General features: G+C 29.3%; 2 protein-coding genes across 2 annotated transcripts; one reads left to right on the top strand and one right to left on the bottom strand.

Annotated features, from left to right (window-relative positions):
• Positions 1-3805: 3805 nt before the first annotated feature.
• On the bottom strand, positions 3806-9441 carry APE2 (Glucose-6-phosphate/phosphate translocator-like protein). Its single transcript, XM_020384231.3, has 12 exons — positions 8926-9441; positions 8766-8837; positions 8487-8552; positions 7619-7697; positions 7303-7423; positions 7096-7191; positions 6478-6590; positions 6283-6360; positions 6061-6177; positions 4822-4921; positions 4605-4705; positions 3806-4173 (listed from the first exon to the last, which is right to left on the bottom strand). The coding sequence occupies exons 1-12, from the start codon at positions 9168-9170 to the stop codon at positions 4156-4158; spliced, it is 1206 nt and encodes a 401-aa protein (XP_020239820.1). The 5' UTR covers positions 9171-9441; the 3' UTR covers positions 3806-4155.
• A 9902-nt stretch (positions 9442-19343) lies between these two features.
• On the top strand, positions 19344-20776 carry LOC145955862 (putative histone-arginine methyltransferase 1.4). Its single transcript, XM_083071169.1, has 3 exons — positions 19344-19730; positions 19999-20061; positions 20657-20776. Exons 1-3 carry the CDS (start codon positions 19551-19553, stop codon positions 20708-20710), a joined length of 297 nt encoding a protein of 98 aa, XP_082927295.1. The 5' UTR covers positions 19344-19550; the 3' UTR covers positions 20711-20776.
• The last annotated feature ends 591 nt before the right edge of the window (positions 20777-21367 follow it).

Here is a 21367-nt window from a genome sequence, read left to right as displayed (position 1 = left end):
ATAACATTTTTATCTTAAATTTTCTTTTGCTTAGATTTGTGTCTTACATTTTTTGGGTTATTTTTTATTTTTGCTAAATGTAGAACTATATAAGAAGAAAAACACAAAATGTTTGTTGTGAGTCTGTGTGTGTGTTTTGGTCTCTACAGTGTATTAATTTTGATGAGCTTTTTCCAGAAGTTTTTGTCTGGGGTTTCTTATTTTTTTTTTTGAATTTTTATCTTGGTGTTTATTTTGTTCATAAATAAAATGTAATAATCTGGTGTGTGTGATTTTTGGTTTACAAAAGAGGGAAAGGAATGAATTATGAGTTGCTTGCTGACTCTGCTTGGTTTGGTTCTTTAAAGTTGTTTGGTTCTTTCCACCATGGCAGCCTCCCCCGCACGGCCCTCTCCTCCCTCCCCCTTACCCTCTCTCCTACTTCTCTCATTTCCCACCCTTCTCCTCCCCCTTCCCTGTAAGTTTTTTCTTTTAGTTTTTATAATTTATTTATTTAGTTATTAATTTATTTATGTTTTTATTAATTTTGTGTGTTATTTTGCAAGTTAGGAAACACATACATTATTTCTCCATCTATTTTGCAAATTGGTTACAAGTAAGTATATATATAATTTTAATTTTTTAAATGCATTATATATTTTAAATTTAAGTAATGTATATGTATAAACTAGATATGGACCCGTAGAATTTGCAGACAAAAAGAGGGTAAATTATCTAAATTTAAAAATATATTATTTTATCATTTAATTAATGTGATAGTTTTAAATAAAATTTCTTTTAACTATGTTAGTGGTAGAAAATTGAATATATATCAAATATTAAATTATAAACTCATAATGTATGTGTAAGTTATATTTTCAAGTATTCTAAACTAGTATTATTTATCTTAGTATTATTATTTTCAAAACTTATCTTTTATTTAGTATCTTATACTTTTCATTAATGAATAAACAAATTAAAATATAAATAAATATATATATATAATATTTGTATAATTTGTAATGTCTTTGTAGTAGTTAACATTAAGTTTTGTATAAATAAAATCACAAGTTAATAAAATTGAAGGTTTTCTTTACATAATATAATTTTTTTGGAAAAAAAATTTACAATTTCACATAACTAAAATGAATATGATTCAAGAGAGAAGATAAAAGGAGTATTAAAAATGTTTTTAGATATCTATCAATAACTCTTTTTAAGACTAATGTAATTTTTTTAAGTAATAAATAGGTTTTCTTTACAGTCATTTGTCTTGTAATTACTTATTTTTATTTTTATTTTATTTTAATATTTTTAATAATTTATCTTTATAAATTTTTCTATATTTTTATATTATTTTTATATTTTTTAATTTTTATCTTAATATACCATCTATTATAATTAGATAGCTTAATATTAATATTTTATTAATACGTTTTAGTTTTTCTTTGTTTATAATATAAATTAGTTTTTCAATTGTATTATTTATTATTGTTTTTTTATTTTAATGTTTTTATAATATTATTATAAGTTTTAATTTTTAACTTTTTTAATTCTATTACACATAAATAAAATTTATTATGAAAATTGACTTTTTTGATTATTATTTTTTAATTAATCTTTTTTATTGATTTATTTTATACAAATTTTTAATCTAAAATTAATATTATTTTGAATTTATTTTTTAAAAATTATTTATTTATATAATTTAAAGTACTAAAACCTTTCAATTTTTATGAGTACCGTTCTCGTTAATTAATTATGATGTGTGTGGTGGTTTTTTTTTTGGTACATGAACGGGGTTATAAACCCAAACTAAAAGCCTCTAAAAAATGCAACAGCCGACAAATCAGCAAGCAAAGCAAAATGGATCCAAGAAGGAGGATCGGAGAATATAACAATTCTATTCTGCAAACTACGTCCATGTTTGGTTAAGAGATCCGCAACTTGATTTGCTTCTCGAAATATATGGGAACAAGACACCTCGTGGTCATCACCCACAATGTGGACTATTTTGTTTACCAAAGAGAGAGGGAATGGAATTAATTGCTTGCTGAATGCTGACTTACATCGAATTAGTTCTTTAAATTTGTTTTTTCATTTTCGGCTGAGGTTCGGTTTTGTTGATTTTCAGTGATTTGGGATGTCTTTATGTTTTTTGTGGGTCCCATTTGTTGACTAGAACCACATAAGTTGTGAATTGGGCTTCCTTTGAGCCTTTCGTCATTGTAGACTCGAACCAGCATGATTCATAAGATAGGATAGTCCAATTTATGGTGAAATCTACCGTCAATCCAAATATGGATTAACAGTTAGACTTGCTCAGACATAAATACAACCTACGATTTAGTCTATTTTAAATTTAATTTCATGTCACCTATTAATAAAAAGAGGAGGGTTCAAACGATACCAGTATAACTTTTATTAAGTGTTATACCGCTTAATAACTTTATATTAAATGTGAATTTTGAAAATATAACTGTTAGATTGAAAGTTCATATCTCTTACATCATATATATCAAATTTTATATTAATCTAAAATGATTTGATACTTCATTCTTATAAAATAAAATTGACGTAATATATACATTTCAAAATATACTAAAATATGAACACTTTGATTACCTTCAAGTTGTTGTTCAATTTTAACAAAATCTGACATACATGATCTAAGAGATATGAACTTTCAATTTAATCATTAAATTTTCAAAATTCACATTTAATATAAAATTATTAAGCGGTATAACACTTAGTAAAAGTTATACCGGTGTCATTTGAACCCTCACCAGTGTAACTTTTACTAAGTGTTACACCGTTCCCAAAAAGTAATATTTCTGTGATAATGTGCTAGTTTATATATTTATAAACAAAAGGATTTATAATAAATAAATATTTTTATTATATAAATTATATTAAAATTATGTTTTAGATTGGATAATAAGAATCCGTACTGTGCTAATATCCATGAAATTTTGTGTGTAAATGTCTAAACCGAATCTTCTCTTCAACGATTAATTCCCCTCTTTCGTGTTTATTCTTTACAGATGCTTATTACTTGTTAGGCAAAACCAATTCTCATCCCTCGGATCCACTCACTACATCAGAACAAATAAAAGCAATATAATCATAAGGTCCACAACATCAAGGTGTCACCAAATGGAAAACTCTATGTTTAAAGACATGTTCTATTTGATGAATCTCTTCTTCCATTAAAGTCTCCCACCAACCTTTCACTTCCACATCAATCTATCCCTCTCAATTCCTCTCTCCTTTTCCCTAATTATTCTACATCCCACCCCAAGGAATGTCTCTCATCTTGATTCTCAAATGTGAGCCAGCAACTGTTCAGATTTTTCTGTCTTGCTTTTTCCTCTTACTGGCCTGCCTTTCCACCAAATTGATGCTAACAATTGTTTTTTGTTTTTCGAATGACCAACGAGAACACGTCTACATGGCTCAACCTTCAAATTTTATCATTAGTTCCTAAACCAACCCCTATGATAATTGTGTCCTTAGCTATCTACTCATGGTTGAACTCCAGTGCCTAACCCCTCATTGCCAATTCATACATTCCTCTCAAGAACACTATTGCAAAGCAGTCAAGATAATCTTACACTTAATTGCTATTCATTTTGTTAGTTGCTTACCTGTCATTGTAACATTTGTCTATATAATGCTGGGAACCCCATTGATTCCATTAATGCAATTAGTATAGTTTTTTACCTCAAATTCATTTTCTCAAATCAATTAATTTCTTCCCTCTGCCACGGCCATGATAAACTTTTTAACATGATTGCCTCACCTAGTAGACTGAAGAAAAGAGTAATTGACACAGTAATCTTAAAATGAACATAGAAATGCAGCTACCAACTGCAGTTGATTGCTGACCGTTTTTACAGCTTTCATAATAGTTTCAATAGCTCTTTATGGAAATGAAGGATACATCATTTTAAGTCAACACGAGAAGACTGCGAATCAGCAGCTAGCAAGGCATTGTTTTCTGAATGAACAAGAGAGAAAAGGAAGAAAAAGAAAAAGAAATTGACAAAAAAGAAAGAAAAATAAAAACGCGCTATCACAAGGATAGTACAATACTGAACCAGTCACTCAATTATTTTGAAGGAAATTTGTGGTGATTTACAGTGCAAGACATCCTCCAGGTTCATGACTTTCTGGTTACGCTGCTTTCGCTTGCTGACAAGAAAAACAAAGAGAATTGTTTCATCAGTTAATTGTATTTGCGTATTGTTATATATGTGGAATATAGATACTTTGAAGACCATGGTAAGGTTAAAAAAAATCCACTCAAAAGAACATTTCATTAATCTTACCCAAGAAAAAGGTGCACTACAATAAAAAAAAAATGGTAAAATTTGAACACACTCTTTGATGAAATTTACTGAAATTACAAGTAATTAAGCTTTACTTTTATTTAATAAGCCTCCTCATAATTTTGTAGTTTCTAATAATTGAGTGTAATAAAGAATGTGTTAGTAGCCTCTGAAAAGTATATATGTAGTGGTGACTCATAAATCATCTATGCAGAAAGTGGTACATGTTTGCGGTAACTTTTTCAACCAATTTAATATGCAGTTGTGGTACAAATAAATTGAAACAAGACTCACTCGCTTCTCTTCCTCCATCTTGGCTTTGATGAACGAGTAAAGTGCCACTCCAGCAATTGCAATGGCTGTTCCAATACCAGTTTGGGTGCTAATCTTGTTACCTGTGTGAAGCAATTAGCCAGTCAGAATGTTTAGATGAGTTTTTCTTGAAGTAATAAATAAATTCTCTTGGAAAGTTTAAAGTTTAATAGTAGCAAGGAAGATTAACGATATTTACCGAAGACTATAATTGAAAATCCAATCACAAATACACGTTTCAGTACGTTCCCAACTGCATGAGTGAGAGGAGCCACTCTCTCCAGTGTGTTAGTAGCCACCTGGTGATGAAAAATGTAGATATATATCAATGCAAATTCACAAAAAAGATATGAATTTAATTAGAAATTAGAATATTTTAGTATATTTGGATGAAAAATTTAAATGGAGTAATTCAATTTTTTGAAGAATTTTAAATATTTAGAGATGAAATGTTTTGTTTGGATTGAGATTTTACAAAGAATTTGAAATTCAAGCATTTTATAAATTCCTTAAAATAATATAATTTTAAATTATTCCAAAAAAAAAATAAGAATTTGAAATTCTTCATATTTTTTCTTTCTAATCTCACTTATATATTTTTTTATCTCTCTTTCCTATCTCTTAATTAATGAATATTCAAAAATATTTTTAAAATTACTAAGTATTATCTAATATTAATTTTTAAAATTATTAAAGATTTAAAATTTAACTAATGTTTATTTTTATTAAATTTAATCTTAAAATCTCTCTATATATATATATATATATATATATTAAATCAATTCTATCCATAGTAGAATTTAAATAACCATATCCAAATAGAATTTAAAATTTTAAAAATTTGAATTTATATATTCAAACAAAATATTTTAAAAAATAATAAAAATTGAAATCAAAGTATTTTAAATTTTAAATTTATTACATTTCTAAAAAAATTTATCCAAACACAACATAATAATTTGTCATCCTATCGATGAATTAACATGTATAATAAGATTGTTGAGAATCGTAATAATTACTTTAAAAGTTATAATTAAGATGATATATAATTAAAGTAAGAAAATCTTTACAGTAAGAGAATAAAACTTCTTTGATGACCATTTTTACAGTTTTCATAATATTTAGTGCAATAAATTTTACAGTAAAACTTCTTTAGACTAATAGTGTACTTATATTAAACTTAACAACTGATTAAAAATTAAACTCAAAATATTGTGTTTCTCCATAAGGAATTTATTATGAATTGAAGCATCATATTTAGTACAGAAAAATGCTAATAAATGTACTTGGGAATTTAAACATAAAATTATTAAATAAAAAATTCTTTTATTAGAATCCTAACAAACAAAATGTAATGCTTGTCATTAAATACTTTTTTTAATTTCTTAATTACTAGGTATTTTCAAACTCATCTTATTGATCGAGAAGAAGGATTTACCTGGTTGTAGAGGTGGTAAAACATCCCAACCCAGAAGAGATCTGAGACGAACTTGACCAAACCTACTTTAGCAATAGCATCATTGAAGCCGTGCTTCAAAAGTGTAGGCCCTTCCACCTGTGGTATCAAACAATGATTGATCATAAGGGATGCAAAGCTAAAATGCATTATATAAAATCCACAATACAAATTAAGTTTGCAAGGGGAATTAAGACAACTCACAATTACAGCAGGTGGTATACAGACAATTAGAGCAATGATGGAAATGTAGGCATAGATATTGGTACTGTCCATATCAGTCTGCACAAAGAGATATTAAATAAAAATATGAAAGAGCAACAGTTAGTAAAGTATAGTATAGGAGAACATATGATTAGTAATGTCATCCAAATCAAAAACAATAGGATAGTAGATAACCATGGCTTTCTTTGAATAGATGCTCCTGTATGTGAAGGAAATGTTTGAAATCATAGCACTTATGAATCCAGTCCAGTTGAATGAGAGCTCGGTCAAGGATGCCATGGACACACCTGTATAATCGATGACATGCAAAATTATGTCAAGTTCCCCTCACTAAATATTTCTCTGCAAGTGTATAAATGTTAGTTCATTATCCATTTACATTAATGCTTAACTAAATTAATAGAGAGAGGATATTTTTTCAAAGCTCTCTCCAAAAGTTGAAAAAAACAAAGAAATTGTTTCATTAAAATAAACTGACACAAAAATTTACGTTGACAGTTCACCTATTATAAAAAGTCCATGCATTAATGAAAGAAAGACGAGTGCTCTCTTTTCAATATACTCTTAGAAATTCCTGTAGGTTCCACTATCACTAGTTTAGGAATGGGACCTACTAAATGGAGAATGGGATCCACATATTTAGTAGAACCCACATCGCCATTAATTATTGGAGTGTGTGTCCTAAAAGAGAGTTTGTTGGCCACATTTCTATCAATGAAATGGCTGATGAGTGGAAACTTATGGACAAAGAATCACATCTCAATTGAACGAACAAGAGGGGTGTTATGTTACCGATAACAACTGGAGCCAATGAGAGCCACAAAGTGATGGGGATTGATTGGCCAAGTATAAATTGTGATGCTGCAGCATTGAAGAATGGCTCGAGAGCTGAAACGCAAGTTTATCAATGTCAGAAAATAGATAAAAATTTCACGTATACATGGATGAACTACCTCCTTCCGCATCTTCATATTTACTTATATCATAAACTTTTATCACCTTTAATGGTATGTGTGAAAGAAACAGCAACTGCAGCAAATGAGACATTGCTGGTCACATGGCCTAATGCATGGCACACAGCCACCGGAATGAGCAACTTCAGCAGGTTGGAGTCTATAGGCTACAGAAACAACACCCATATGCCACATACAAATCAGAATATTTATATGTTAAGTAACATCTATTCAGAAACTTATGATAGTGTCACAAAATGTAGATTCAATGAAAATTTTGTAATTTGTTAATCGATTAACAGGGTCAATTAACAAAATGGTGTTTTTGGATTCTGGGCTGGGAGATGTTGAACTAGACTTACAGCACGCTTTGGAAGGCCCACGGTCCAGCTAATCAAACAGTACACCACACCCACGAATAAATGGATAACAGATACGAAGCTGCATACAAAATCAAAATCAAAACTGATGTGGAACAAAATAAAAAATTCATGATTGTCCTCTTCCAATATATATATATATATATATATATATATCAGGGATACTTTAAAATATTAATAATGTACAACTTGTTTATCAAATAAACTAAACTCGATTCATTTCACGTGGATAATATGGTTAAAAAAAATAGTATTATTGTGCACAAAAGAAAACGTTTTCTTCGTTTTTATTTTCTTTAATTTTATTAAAACTACTAAAATGTATTATTTTTTACCTCTAGTTTATTGAATTTATTATTTAATATAGAATACATTATATCATAGTATAATCACTTTTTATCTTCACTTTATTTTTTTAGATGATTTTACTTTTAAATTTTTAAATAATAAAAATAACATTAAAAATAAATCACCTATCTAACCACTCAAATAAATTAATTATTTTTAACCACTCAAATGGTCAAATTTTTAACCACATTTATTACTTCAACTCAATTTTTAAATAAAACCTTCATATTGCGTTCACTCTGTTCCAACTCATTATACAAACATTACCAAAGTGCCGTTTTAGTACAAAATATAATAATTAATAAATACGAAATGAAGCTTTAGTTATAACGACATTTTCTTAAATTAATCTTATTCACCAACAATCGACGTTAACAAAGGAGAAAGGAGAGAGAAACATGTTTGCGCGTATCATTTTACGGATCCAATCCAACAAACAACGAAACACGAAATCCATGAACTAACACCACAAGATGGAATAAACATAATCGCCACAACTTACTATGGATAGGGGAAGTAATTGTAGATCTTTTTGTTGAGGATGTTAAAAATGACATTCAAAAAGTACCTGCATCAGAAAAGCAAAAGGACAAAGTAGTAATTTCAGTAGGCGGAAGCGATCACAGCCACACACGCAGAGCCTAACTCTATCCCTCGTGGACACAACGCGATACAACAGCAAAGAAAAGAGACACAACACAGAACAGAGCAAAGCACACGACACGACGCAGTCGCAGGTAGTTGCGCGCGCGTGTAATAAGGAGAGAGTCACGTGACGTACCACGTGAAGAAGAAAAATCCGGTGACGAGAGCGGGGTACTTGTCGAAGAACCCCGCCGGAGCAACCTTTTCCCTGTAATGAAAACAAAAATCCAATGGCATTAGTTAGGACAGTGACGTGGCCGAGTTCGCCGAGTCAGAACGGATGAAACGGACCTCACCCGGCGGAATCACTCCCCTCGGCCGGCGAGGAGGCGGCGGCGAGGCATGGCCGGAGGAGGACGGCCTCCCTCTTCAGCGCCGGCGAGCAGAGCTCCGGACGGAGCTGCCTCCCCCAAATCAGGTTCCCGCCGTCGGCGACGGACTTCACGGGGACGAGGGAGGCAACGGCGACCTCCCGCGGCGGCTTGCGGAGGTGAGGGAGGGAGGTGAAGGTTGCGGCGCGTGACAACACTCGCGACTCCATGAGGAAGAGGAATGAATAAGAAGGAAGAAGAGAGTGTGTGTGGTGTGTGTGATATGGTTTGGTTTTAGTACCTATGGTTCTGGTTAAGCGTATGGTTTTGTTTATTGCGGGGTTGGGATCGGGTGCGCGGGGGTGCAGGGGAGAGGGGTGTGGTGGATGCGTGATTGGCGTTGATGCGATGGGTGATGGTGGGGCGGGAGAATGGAGGGTGAGAGATGGCGTGGTGTGGTGGGGGTGAGAGGAGGGTGTGGTTTGAGCCTTGAGGGAAGAGATAGGTGGGGCCCTCTTATCTGTTGGGGGAGATTTGTGTGTAGGTTGGAATGGATGATTGGTGGTGAAGAGGGGAGAGTGCGTGTGTCTTTCTCTTTTTTCAAATCTGGGCCTTATCTCGCTTTGCCTTCTAAAGTTGTGACGGAGGTTATTCTCATTCACTCACCAATCACTATTGCATCTTACTCTAATTAATGTCACGGAGTACCTCATTTTTGTCACCAAAACCCTATATGCTTTAAATAAAAATTTAAAATTTTAAAAAAAAGTTTAATGTGTGCTATGATTAGTTGTGAGGAATAAAAACATGAATGATGATGGATTATGAGAAATGTGAAGGTGGTGCAGGATAGAGATGGCATGGTGGTATAAGTTTGAGAGGGAGAGGTTGGAAGGATGTGGCATTGTGTTGTGACCATTTTGGAAAGTGTTGGGTTCTTGTAAATTGTAATTCATGCAAAGCTGTCATGGAACAAGGAACGCACAGCGACAACTCCACCAGGAATATATTTTTAAGTATTTTTCAAATTAATTTTTTTATTTACCAGACAGCAACGCCTGAATTTTTTACATAAATAATATTTTTTTTAAAAAAAATTACAAAAGTAACATCTGTACAACATTATTTACTCAACTAGAACTAATCACTGTTCATACTCAGAATTCGGTTCCCCGGTAACCGAATTCTGAACTTCAAATTTTATTTTTTATTTTTTTGTGCTTAAAATTCGGTTCCCGGAAAACCGAATTCTGAGTTGTTTTTAATTTTTTTGCGTTTCTGGGAAGTGGAACAGGCCGTTCCGAAAGCAGAACGGCTCGTTCTGTTTAAACAAATAGAGTGTTATTTTTGAAATTGGAACGGCCCATTCTGCACCGTTCCAATTTCAAAAATAACACTCTATGTATTTAAGCAGAACGGGCCGTTCTGCTTCCGGAACGGCCCGTTCTACTTCTCAGATTCGCCCAAACTGGGCCTCAAACGCAAAAAAAAAAAAAAAATTAAAACAACTCAGAATTCGGTTCTCCGGGAACCGAATTCTGAGCACACAAAAAAAAGGAAAAAAAAATATTGAAGCTTATAATTCGGTTCCCCGGGAACCGAATTCTGAGCATGAACAGTAATTAGTTCTAGTTGAGTAAATAAAGTTGCACAAATATTACTTTTGTAATTTTTTTTTAAAAAAATATTATTTACGTAAAAAATTCGCAACGCCTCATGTATCAGAATATCGTATGATTATATTCACTGTGATTTCGAATAATTTATAGTACTAGGCTTTTAAGTAGTTACGGTTATCCACCATTCCAAATTGACCAAATCAATTCAATTATTAAATTGAATTTTTCAGTTTTCAGAGCAAATCTAATTCAAATTTTGATAGTGTATTAATTGAATAACATATTTTGTGTTTTTAAATCGTTATCTAATTTGATCTAATTATATACTATAATAATAATAATATTATTATTATTTGAATGATTATTTATTTAGGATAATATTTATTTTTATTTTTTTAATAATGAATTTTGTGTTTTAGGCAGTGTTTTAAAACCTGGACCGATCCGGCCGGTCGGACCGGTTGGACCGGGAACCGGTGGTCCAGCCGGTCCGAATCTGAAGTTGGATTGGTTATGCAGTCGACCCGTTTCAAACCGGATTAAAACGGTCAATTTTCCAGTTCAACTGGTGAACCGGTGGGTCAAACCGGTTCAACCACTTTTTTTTTTAATTTTTTTAAGGGACCATAAATCACAAAAATAATAATGAAAATTGAATCTCTTAATGAAAAAGCAAGGAGTCTTATTAAATATAACAATGACTACTTGTTCTAATATATTTGTTTGCAATATATACAACTTAAATAACTTTTATAGTATATTATTAATTTTAAATTATATATTTAATAATGCAATATCTATGTAAATATTACATATATTATTTTTTGATATTAATTGCAAGCATATCATATATGTACATATTATTTATATTTTTAACTTGTATTAATATACCGTTTAACATGTAATTTTTTATGTATTTTTTTACAAAATAAAAATAAAAATAATTTTAAATAAGATAGAAAAAATTGAAATTTAAAATAAGATATGAATTTATTAAAATTTATAAGTATAAAATATATTTAATATGAATACTTTTTAATAAAAATAAATAAAAATTGAGTCATGCGGTTCAACTAGTGACCCACTGGTTCAACCTTTGACCCACTAACCCAGTACCTTAACCGGTTCGATGACCGGTCCGGTTTTTAAAACTATGGTTTTAGGTTGATAACATTATAATAATATAATATATTTATTTTAAATTTTATTTTGTATTAATAAATATTAATTTTTTAAATTAATAATAATGTAAAAATTAATAAGTTTATTTTAGAATTTAATTTGTATCATTATCTTTTTTATAGTCAATAACATTGTATTTGTAGTAATGTATCAATTAATTTACATATATATTGGAATATTTAAATTTCACAAAAATAAATAAATTTAATTATGTTAACCCGATTAACCCAACTTAATCTGATCGTTCGTGATCAGATTGGGTTGAATTGAGTTTTAAAAAAAATTGTAAAAATCTAATCTAATTTAACTCGTTAAATTTTGATTAGGTTAGATAATAGATTCATCCAAACCTTACCCAACCCCGACCCGCTTACACCTCTATGTAATAAATTTTAATTCCATTTTTGTTCTTATATAGTTTCAATTAAATAATTTTAATTCTTTAATTATCATAAATGTATAACTTTAATTTTTAAATTTTAATTATGAAATTTCAATTTTTTAAATATCGTTGTAACTATTGAAGGGTACATCAGTGAAACTCTAAAGATATGGACTATGAACTCTTTGCTAAATAATTTTAATTCCATTTTTGTTCTTATATAGTTTCAATTAAATAATTTTAATTCTTTAATTATCATAAATGTATAATTTTAATTTTTAAATTTTAATTATGAAATTTCAATTTTTTAAATATCGTTGTACCTATTGAAGGGTACATTAGTGAAACTGTAAAGATGGACTATGAACTCTTTGCTAACCTAGATCTCCAAAGTGTAGGTACCTACAAAAAATCATTTCAACACTTAATTAGAACGGGCTCAAGATAATAAATAAATAGTAATTTTACATCAATTTGTGTAACTATTTATATTGATCACAATGAGTTTGGATATGTTGAACATTTAGTTCTTGATTACAAATTAGGTAATATGATTATTGATGACATGTTAATCTCTTAATCTTGTTTCTCTTCTTTCAGTTAGACAACTCTAAGTATTTCAAGGTAAAGTTGTTTTGATCGTTTCAATCTATTCAATAGTCGACATTGTCGAGATCATTCTGTGTAAAATAAATGTACACGTATATAACAATGAGCTTATCATTGGTCTATTCGATTGTCTCGACCACCAAGACAACCAAGACTAAGATGATACGTCTTGTTCTTATTTTAAATATGTTGTCGGTCATTTTGGTGGCATAAAGGTCGAATGAGAACTCAAGGCGTGTCCTCTAATTTATTTCCACTATAATCACAATTGTATAATATTAGTATCACAAAGTCATAATTATACAATTTTTAATATATTTAAGTTATATATTATCATTTTTATTTATATGTTAAATAATATATTTATTATTACCAAATTTTATAATATGTATAAATTAAATAAGATTAAAATTATTTAATTAAAAATTGAGGAACTAAAATATAATTTACTTAAATAGTTATAATTTTTTTTAATATTTTACCTTTATCTTTGGAGACAAAATTACTACCTGTAATATATATATATATATATATATATATATTAATAAATTAAAATTTTAAATAGCATTGAAATTAAAATATTAAAAATATGTTATAAACATCTAAGTAAATTATAATATTTTAAAAAAATTACAATATTGAAATAAAAAACAAATTGAATAGTAAGAAAAAAAATTAAATGTTATAAAAATCACTATTTAAAACATTAAAAATTAAAAAAATTATATAATTATCTTATTTATATAAAATAATAAATGCACTACTTAATTTAATTATACGTGTAAAATTAATTTAATTATCTTTATTTAAATTATTCTTTATTATCTTAATTATTTTAGTTAATATTCTAAATTAATTAAAATTAGTAATAAGAACTAAAATAGTACACAACAAAAATATTAAGGATCTATAAATGACAAAAAAACAATTATAATGACTAAAATAAGATAAAACAATATTTGCATGGATTTAAACAAATGGCAAGATCACAAGATATGATTTGCCAAGTAAAACTACAAGAGAATGTTATATACTAGCAACACCCAAAACATGCACGAATTAAAAATCAACTATCTATGAGTATTCCAACAACCAAATTTTTGTCAAGAAGAACCTCACATTAAGCCAACCCTGTATCTAATAAGCCAACATGAGTTGACTCCTCCTTCAATTTATTTCTATTACACATAATTTGATCAAGTTGTACAATCTATTTTCAAGCCAAATTTTGTAGAGATGGTATGTAATTTTGTAGGACCCTTCCAAGTAAATTGAGGCAACTGTCAACATCCAATACTTTAAAATATGATTTTTAATTGATAGAAGACCCAATGAAAGGGAGAAGATCAAAAAGAGTTAAAAATAATAAATTGAAGAGTCCAGTTAGTCCAACACCAATTACTAAAGATGTTATAGTGAGCTGGACTTTATTTAAATGGTTTATTTAGCTTTTAGACTTAAAAGTTATTTAAGCCTTTTACTTATTTTAATTTTAATTTTAATTTTATTTATTTTTATTAAATAAATCATATGGTTTTCCATGTCTTTTAGGCTACTTAATGGAAAATAAATGATGGCGGGACTTAAATGTCTAATGAAGACGTAGTAGGGTTTAGTGGGAATTTAATTCAATTAAGTGAGAGGTTGTTATCCTATTCTTTAAATAGGACTCTCTTGTAAGCATCCAAGGCAAATTTGAAATCAATACACATTTGAGTTTTCTCTTTGTGAGAGTTTTTCTTTTGTTCTTGGATTAGAACTTTATAGCAGCAATTTAAAACCCGGATCGAACCGGTCGGTCAGACCGGTTGGACCGGGAGTCGGTGGTCCAGCCGGTTTGAATCTTAAGTTGGATCGGTTATGCAGTTAACCCGTTTCAAACCAGATTAAACCGGTCAATTTTTCGGTTCAACCGGTAAACTGGTGGGTCAAACCGGTTCAACCACTTTTTTTTCTTTCTTTTTTTTTTAATTTTTTTAAGGGACCATAAACCACAAAAATAATAATGAAAATTGAATCTCTTAATGAAAGAACAAAGAGTCTTATTAAATATAACAATGACTACTTGTTCTAATGTATTTATTTGCAATATATACAACTTAAATAACTTTTATAGTATATTATTAATTTTAAATTATATATTTAATAATATAATATCTATGTAGATATTACATATATTATTTTGTGATATCAATTGCAAGCATATTATATATGTACATATTGTTTATATTTTTAATTTGTATTAATATACAATTTAACATGTAATTTTTTATGTATTTTTTTACAAAATAAAAATAAAAATAATTTTAAATAAGTTAGAAAATTTGAAATTTAAAATAAGATATGAATTTATTAAAATTTAGAAGTATAAAATATATTTAATATGAATATTTTTTTAATAAAAATTGAGTCATGCAGTTCAACTTGTGACCTACCGGTTTAACCTTTAACCCACTGATCCAGACCTTAACCGGTTCGATGACCGGTCCGATTTTTAAAACTATGCTTGATAGTGTTGGTTCTACCGGCAAACTGTAGTTAGGGTCACACTTTTCTTTTGACAACTTTGATTCTATCGGTGGGTCGTGGTTAGAGTTAAGTTCTTATTTCTTTCCTATACTTGTTTTAAAATGATCCATTCATGTTTCAAAATCTTATCACAAATTTTATGTATAAAACTAGATTTTGAGCCTTACACGTTCAACCCAAGTACTTGTATCATTAAAATAAAAAATAGAATAGTGCTTTAAGTCCTCATCCATTACTGAACTCCAAATTTGAAGCTTTATAATATGGGTTGTTGATCAAAACTGAATTGATTCAAATCTATTGCACATGTAGTTATTATGTGGCATTTGCATAATCTCCACATCATTCTTCCTTATTTTGTTTCCCCACCACCCCAACAAAAAACCTCCATTCACATCTCAAAACTTTCTCTTAAAACATGACACTATATAGGTAGATGGACTGACCATACTCAACACATCCAACCATACTATTAACATCCAATTCTCCATCCTCCCCCCTCCACACACACACACCCCAACTCATAACACAACAACCCTCCCAAAGACTTTATTAAAAATATCAACACAAATGTCTAACAAGCCTAAAGAGTATCTAGGATTCATAATCTAGTTAGGAAAAGGATAATGAAAATCCTCCAACGCCTTATTTTATTCCCAAGAGTGAAATTTGATAACTTCAATTATCTCTTCTACATCCTTCTTTTTTCCCCAGCACATATGAAATCATCTCGAGCCTTCCGAATACCCACAAAAATTGAAAAATATATTTTAAACCATCTATGTTTTCTGCCCTCACCACATCCGAATAACCCACCAAATTGGAAGAAATTCAATCAAACATCCTCATGCAAAGTTGTACATTCATGCCATCATTTTAAAATTTCATAAAACCTCTCTTGTTATGTGACAACCAAAAAAAATATGACTAGTATCTTCTATTTCCATACCACATCATTAACATGATAAGTCATTTGTATCCACCCACTATCTTCCTCAAGAAAAGATTCTTTGACAATGCTATTCAATCTTGTGTAACCTTCCAAATAAAAAATTGTACCTTCAACGGTATTCCTCTCACCCACATCTTCTCAAAAAACTTTTTTGTATCTCCCCTCTTATTAGTCATAATTGTCTTATATGTCGATTTAACAAAAAATTGTCCCGATTTTTCATGTCTCCAAACCCAACAATCATCCTCACCCCCCACCCTCCTAACATTTCTCAACACCTCTTCCAACTCTAAGAACAACTCATTTTCCTATTCAAACAACAACCTCCTTCACTCCTAAGTACCATCCCACCTCCCCTCATACCACTTACATACATCTCCTACCTTCACCCCTTAACTTGAGCTACACTATATAATCTTTGAAATCTATCTTTTAGAACTCTACCCTCCTCCCATGGATCATGCCAAAACAAAGTTTTATTACCCAAACTCTCTTATACATCAACCTTGAAAGCCACCTCTCTTGGAAATTTGAATCGTCTTCCACTCTATTGATATTACTCCACCAATATGAGCAACTCGTCCCACTACTCACCCATCCTTCTTCTCTATTAGCACATTTCCCTCTAAGCACCCTATACCATAAGATTTCATTCTCCAATGCCATTTTTCTAACAATACCAAATTAAAAGCTCTAAGATTTCTTATTCTCAAACCTCCTTCATCCTTCTCTCTACACACCTTCTCCCACGCCACCCAATGAACTTTATGCTTTTCTGTGTTCCCACCCCACTAAATTTTTTTTAAACAAAGATTCAAGTTTAGAAATAATATCTTTTGGAGCCAATAAAAAGAAAAGAAGTAAATCAAAAAAGACAACAAGACTGATTTGATTAAAATCACCCTTCAACTTGCTGAAATGTGTTTGTTTTCCCAAGACATTTACTTGTTTCTCACTAATTTTACTATTGATTTCCACATGTCTTTCTTTCTTGGATTAACTCCTATTGGTAATCCCAAGTATTTAAGAGGTAGTACTCCAACCTTACAATTCAAAATAGTTGTTGCATCTATCATGCATTCATTAACAACATTCACCTTTCAACCATAAATCAAATCAAAGAGTTGTAGAAAAAATTTTGTAGCCCACACATTTTCTCAAGATTTTTCCCTTACTACACTACAAGAAAAATACAAAATAGTGACCGAAATTAGCGACCGAAATTTTTCGGTCGCTATTTTGCGACTGAATTAGCGACCGATTAATGTAGCGACCGATTTAGCGACCGAATTTTATCAGTCGCTGTTTTGCGACCGAATTAGCGACGGATTACAGTGGTAGCAAGAAAATCGGTCGCTAAATCGGTCGCTGTTTAATTTTGTTTGATGAAAACATAATTTGCGACGGAATTAGCGACCAATTTTGAAAAAATTATCAAAAAATTGCGACCGAATTTAATTCGGTCGCTAAAACTAAACTTTTGAAATTTTTAGCGACTGATTAAATTTCGGTAGCTAAACAATACAAACAAACTTAGCGACCGAATTAAAATCGGTCGCTAAATTTTTTTATTAAATTTTAAATTAGAGTGGCTTTCCCGCGTTATGAATATCTAAAATTACACAGCCAGGTTTCGATCCTGGGTCCTCTGGGTAATGTTGGGCCAACCACGAAACCGCTACACCAATTTGATTCATTGATATTCTGTTGAAAGTAATTATATATATATATATATATATATATATATATATATATAATACAGAAACTTATAATTTTTATTATCTTATAATTTAATATTGGATTTCTTTTAATTATAAAATATAGTAAATAAAATCTAAAATCTGTATCAGTTTCTTTGATAAAAATATTTAATTAAATTTTGAAAAAATATTTAATTATAATTTTTTGATTTAATATTGGATTTGTTTTGATTATAATATTTTAATATGTTTTATTTGAAATATCAGTTAAAATATTTTATTATCTTTTCATTTTAATTTATTGTAAATTAATTAGAATATTTAATTTAGTATCATTAAAAAATAACCATTATAAGATTTAATTTATTTAATTTAATTATTTATTATAATACTTTTAGTTACTGTATTGATAAAAAAATATTTTTAATTAAAATATATTTTAAAATTTTAATTAATTCATTATCATTCACTTATTTTATTAAAAAGTGATAAAATATAATTTAGTTTCAATTAATTTAATAAAATAAAAACTTTAAAATATATATTTAAAATCTGTAATAATTTCTTAAATACAAATATTTAATTAATTTTAATATATACTAAATTTAATATTAGAAAATTTATTAAGATTTTAGTTATAATTTTTATTATCTTTTGATTTAATATTGAATTTCTTTTGATTATAAAACATAGTAAATAAAATCTAAAATCTGTATCAGTATCTTTGATAAAAATATTTAATTAATTTTAATATATAATAAATTTAATATCAAATTATTTATTATGATTTGAATTATAATTTTTATAATCTTTTGATTTAATATTAGATATGTTTTGATTATAAAATATAATAAATAAATTCTAAAATCTGTAGCAATTTCTTTATACAAATATTTAATATCAGAATATTTATTATAGTTTTAGTTATGATTTTTATAATCTTTTAATTTAATACTGAATTTATTTTGATTATAATATTTTAATGTGTTTTATTTGAAATATCAGTTAAAATATTTTATTATCTTTTCATTTTAATTTATTATAAAATAATTAGAATATTTAATTTAATATCATTAAAAAAATAACGATTATAAGATTTAATTTAATTAATTTAATTTAATTTATTTAATTTACTTAATTAGAATATTTTATTATCTTTTGACCTTTTGTTGTCCGAATTGAATATTTAATTGGACGTGTTGAATAAAATATAATATTATTTTTAAAAATGAAGAGAAAACATGCATTATTTTAATAACTTACGTTAGAAAACTTTCAATTTAATCTTATTTATCATTCATTTTAGTAACTTACGATAGAGTCTAAAAATGTATTCATGACTCAGAATAATTAATAAAATAAAATAATTCAGAATAACTAATTAATTAATTAATGTAGTAAAAAAAATAAACCCTTCTCCTAGGCGGAATAAAAACCCCATATAGCTGACACAGTAACTCACCAAAGCATAGAACAAAGCCCTCTCTTCTCCGCTCCTCTGGCGGCTCTCAATTTTTGGAACCCCCAAACCCTAGTTATATAACTAATTACTATCACTCACATAGCTGCACGCGTCATGCTTGAAATACAAAGAGAGTTGTGGTTTGGTGGAGAACGAAAGAGAGAAGAATAAGATAATGGAGGATTCGTTAGGGCAAAAGTGGAAGCACCGAGAGTTCGCTTTGGCCTCAGTTTCCGACCTCTCTTCACCTCCTTCTTCCGCTTCGCCGGGAATTGCTCGCTTCGACTCTGACGGTCTCCAAATTCATAACCAATCTCACCAGATTCCCCTCAGTGTCGATCCTCGAACTGTTCAGGTTCATTTTCACCTTCTGCTTTTATTCCTAGCAAATGCAAGAATAATCAAAACGTTTTTCAGCTATCAAACTGTTTGTTTTATCTAATACGGCGGCAAGGTTAATTTTGAGTTTCTTTTTTCTCGGCGTTTACTTGTTATTTTTCTTTGAATTCTAATGCTGCGTGTCGCTTTCTTTTATTCACTGAATGGCGAAGCATTCAGTGAATGAGACGATAATCTTCATTAGAATTTGTTAATTATTGTTAATTTGTGGTTTAACTTGACAGTTATTCAAGGTGAGTCCTGTTCTATCGGTGTGCGTGGTGGAAAGATCTGATGCTGGCAAAAAGGTACAGAGCAGAATCTTTGTGCTAAGCTATATATGGTTGGAATTTTCAATGCCTGTAGCTTTCTATAACATCCTTTTTATTTTCTTTTTTCTCTGCATAATTACATAAGCATATATTTCCAAGAATTTTTGAGAGACATGTTTAAATTAGATGTTGTAGAGTACATGATATCCATTTGTGGTGGTTATGGTCTAAGGGACATATCTTCACTTGGAAAAAGTGGCAGCATCTTGTTTCTTTCTCAAGATGATATATTCGTGTTATGTGGAGAAAAAATGATTGCTTATAAGTCCATCTTTATCGATCCATCAACACCAAAAGGAATTGCTAGTGTGCGCTTGTGATTTGGTGACAATTTTCAAGGACAAAGTTCATGAAATATAATGCCAAAATATCTAACGAAAGCCACATTATGATAGAGTTTTTCTAGATAAACACCCTATTGGAAAGTCTAATGAGTGAGCTGCATTGGTAGATTTTGGGAACTTCAAAACAAAATTGTGGCTATAAAAAAGTATTCTAAATACATGACTCATGACATTGCACCATCTGTTATGAAATTTCAATGATGTTTCTTTTATCTGTTTTGATGCAGGCTGTGATATTTTCCTGTTTCTATTGTGGCTGCGGTTCTTTAGATCATAGTTGACATGCCAGCTATATCAACTATTGCCATATGCAAAGGCCTAGAAAACTGATTCTAACTTTTTACTGTGTAAGAATCCTTACCTTATTTTTCTTGTTGCGTGATTTCTTCATTTAATTAGGTACCTTCATGGAAACATGCTAACTAGTCCAATAACGCCTGTACTTGGCAATATGTCTATAAAAATCAGCTATAATCTAGTATATAATAATTCTAATAAAGTTGTTAAATATGATAATACTCTAGTATATAATAATTCTAATAATTCTTTCTTTTCTAATTATACAAGTTTAAATAAGGATAAATATTATTTTGAATCTAAGTCATGGGTGTTGGTTCCTCTGCTTATGTGAATCCTGTTGCAATTCATATTTAAATATATTTTTTTTCAATCTAATTAGAAGTTCAACAGTAAGGACAAAAATAAAAGTTTGAATATTAGTTTCTATGTTCTCTTGGACATGATTTTCTTTTAATTAGATCATTATTTTGAATTAATACTTCCCTTGCTTTAATTGTGTAATAAATAGAATTGATAAGGTATTTCTTTGATCTTTAATTTGTTTTTGGGTTGCTAATACTTTGAGTTTTTAAATCTTTTTCAAAAGCTGAATTTGGTGTTTTAATCATAATTTGTAGAAAAAATTTACAAGGCACAGT

This window comes from Cajanus cajan, chromosome 3, assembly GCF_000230855.2.
Source record: "Cajanus cajan strain Asha chromosome 3, NIPB_CcT2T_4, whole genome shotgun sequence".
NCBI classification, from domain to species: Eukaryota; Viridiplantae; Streptophyta; class Magnoliopsida; order Fabales; family Fabaceae; genus Cajanus; species Cajanus cajan.
This window is presented reverse-complemented; position numbering and strand designations above follow the sequence as displayed.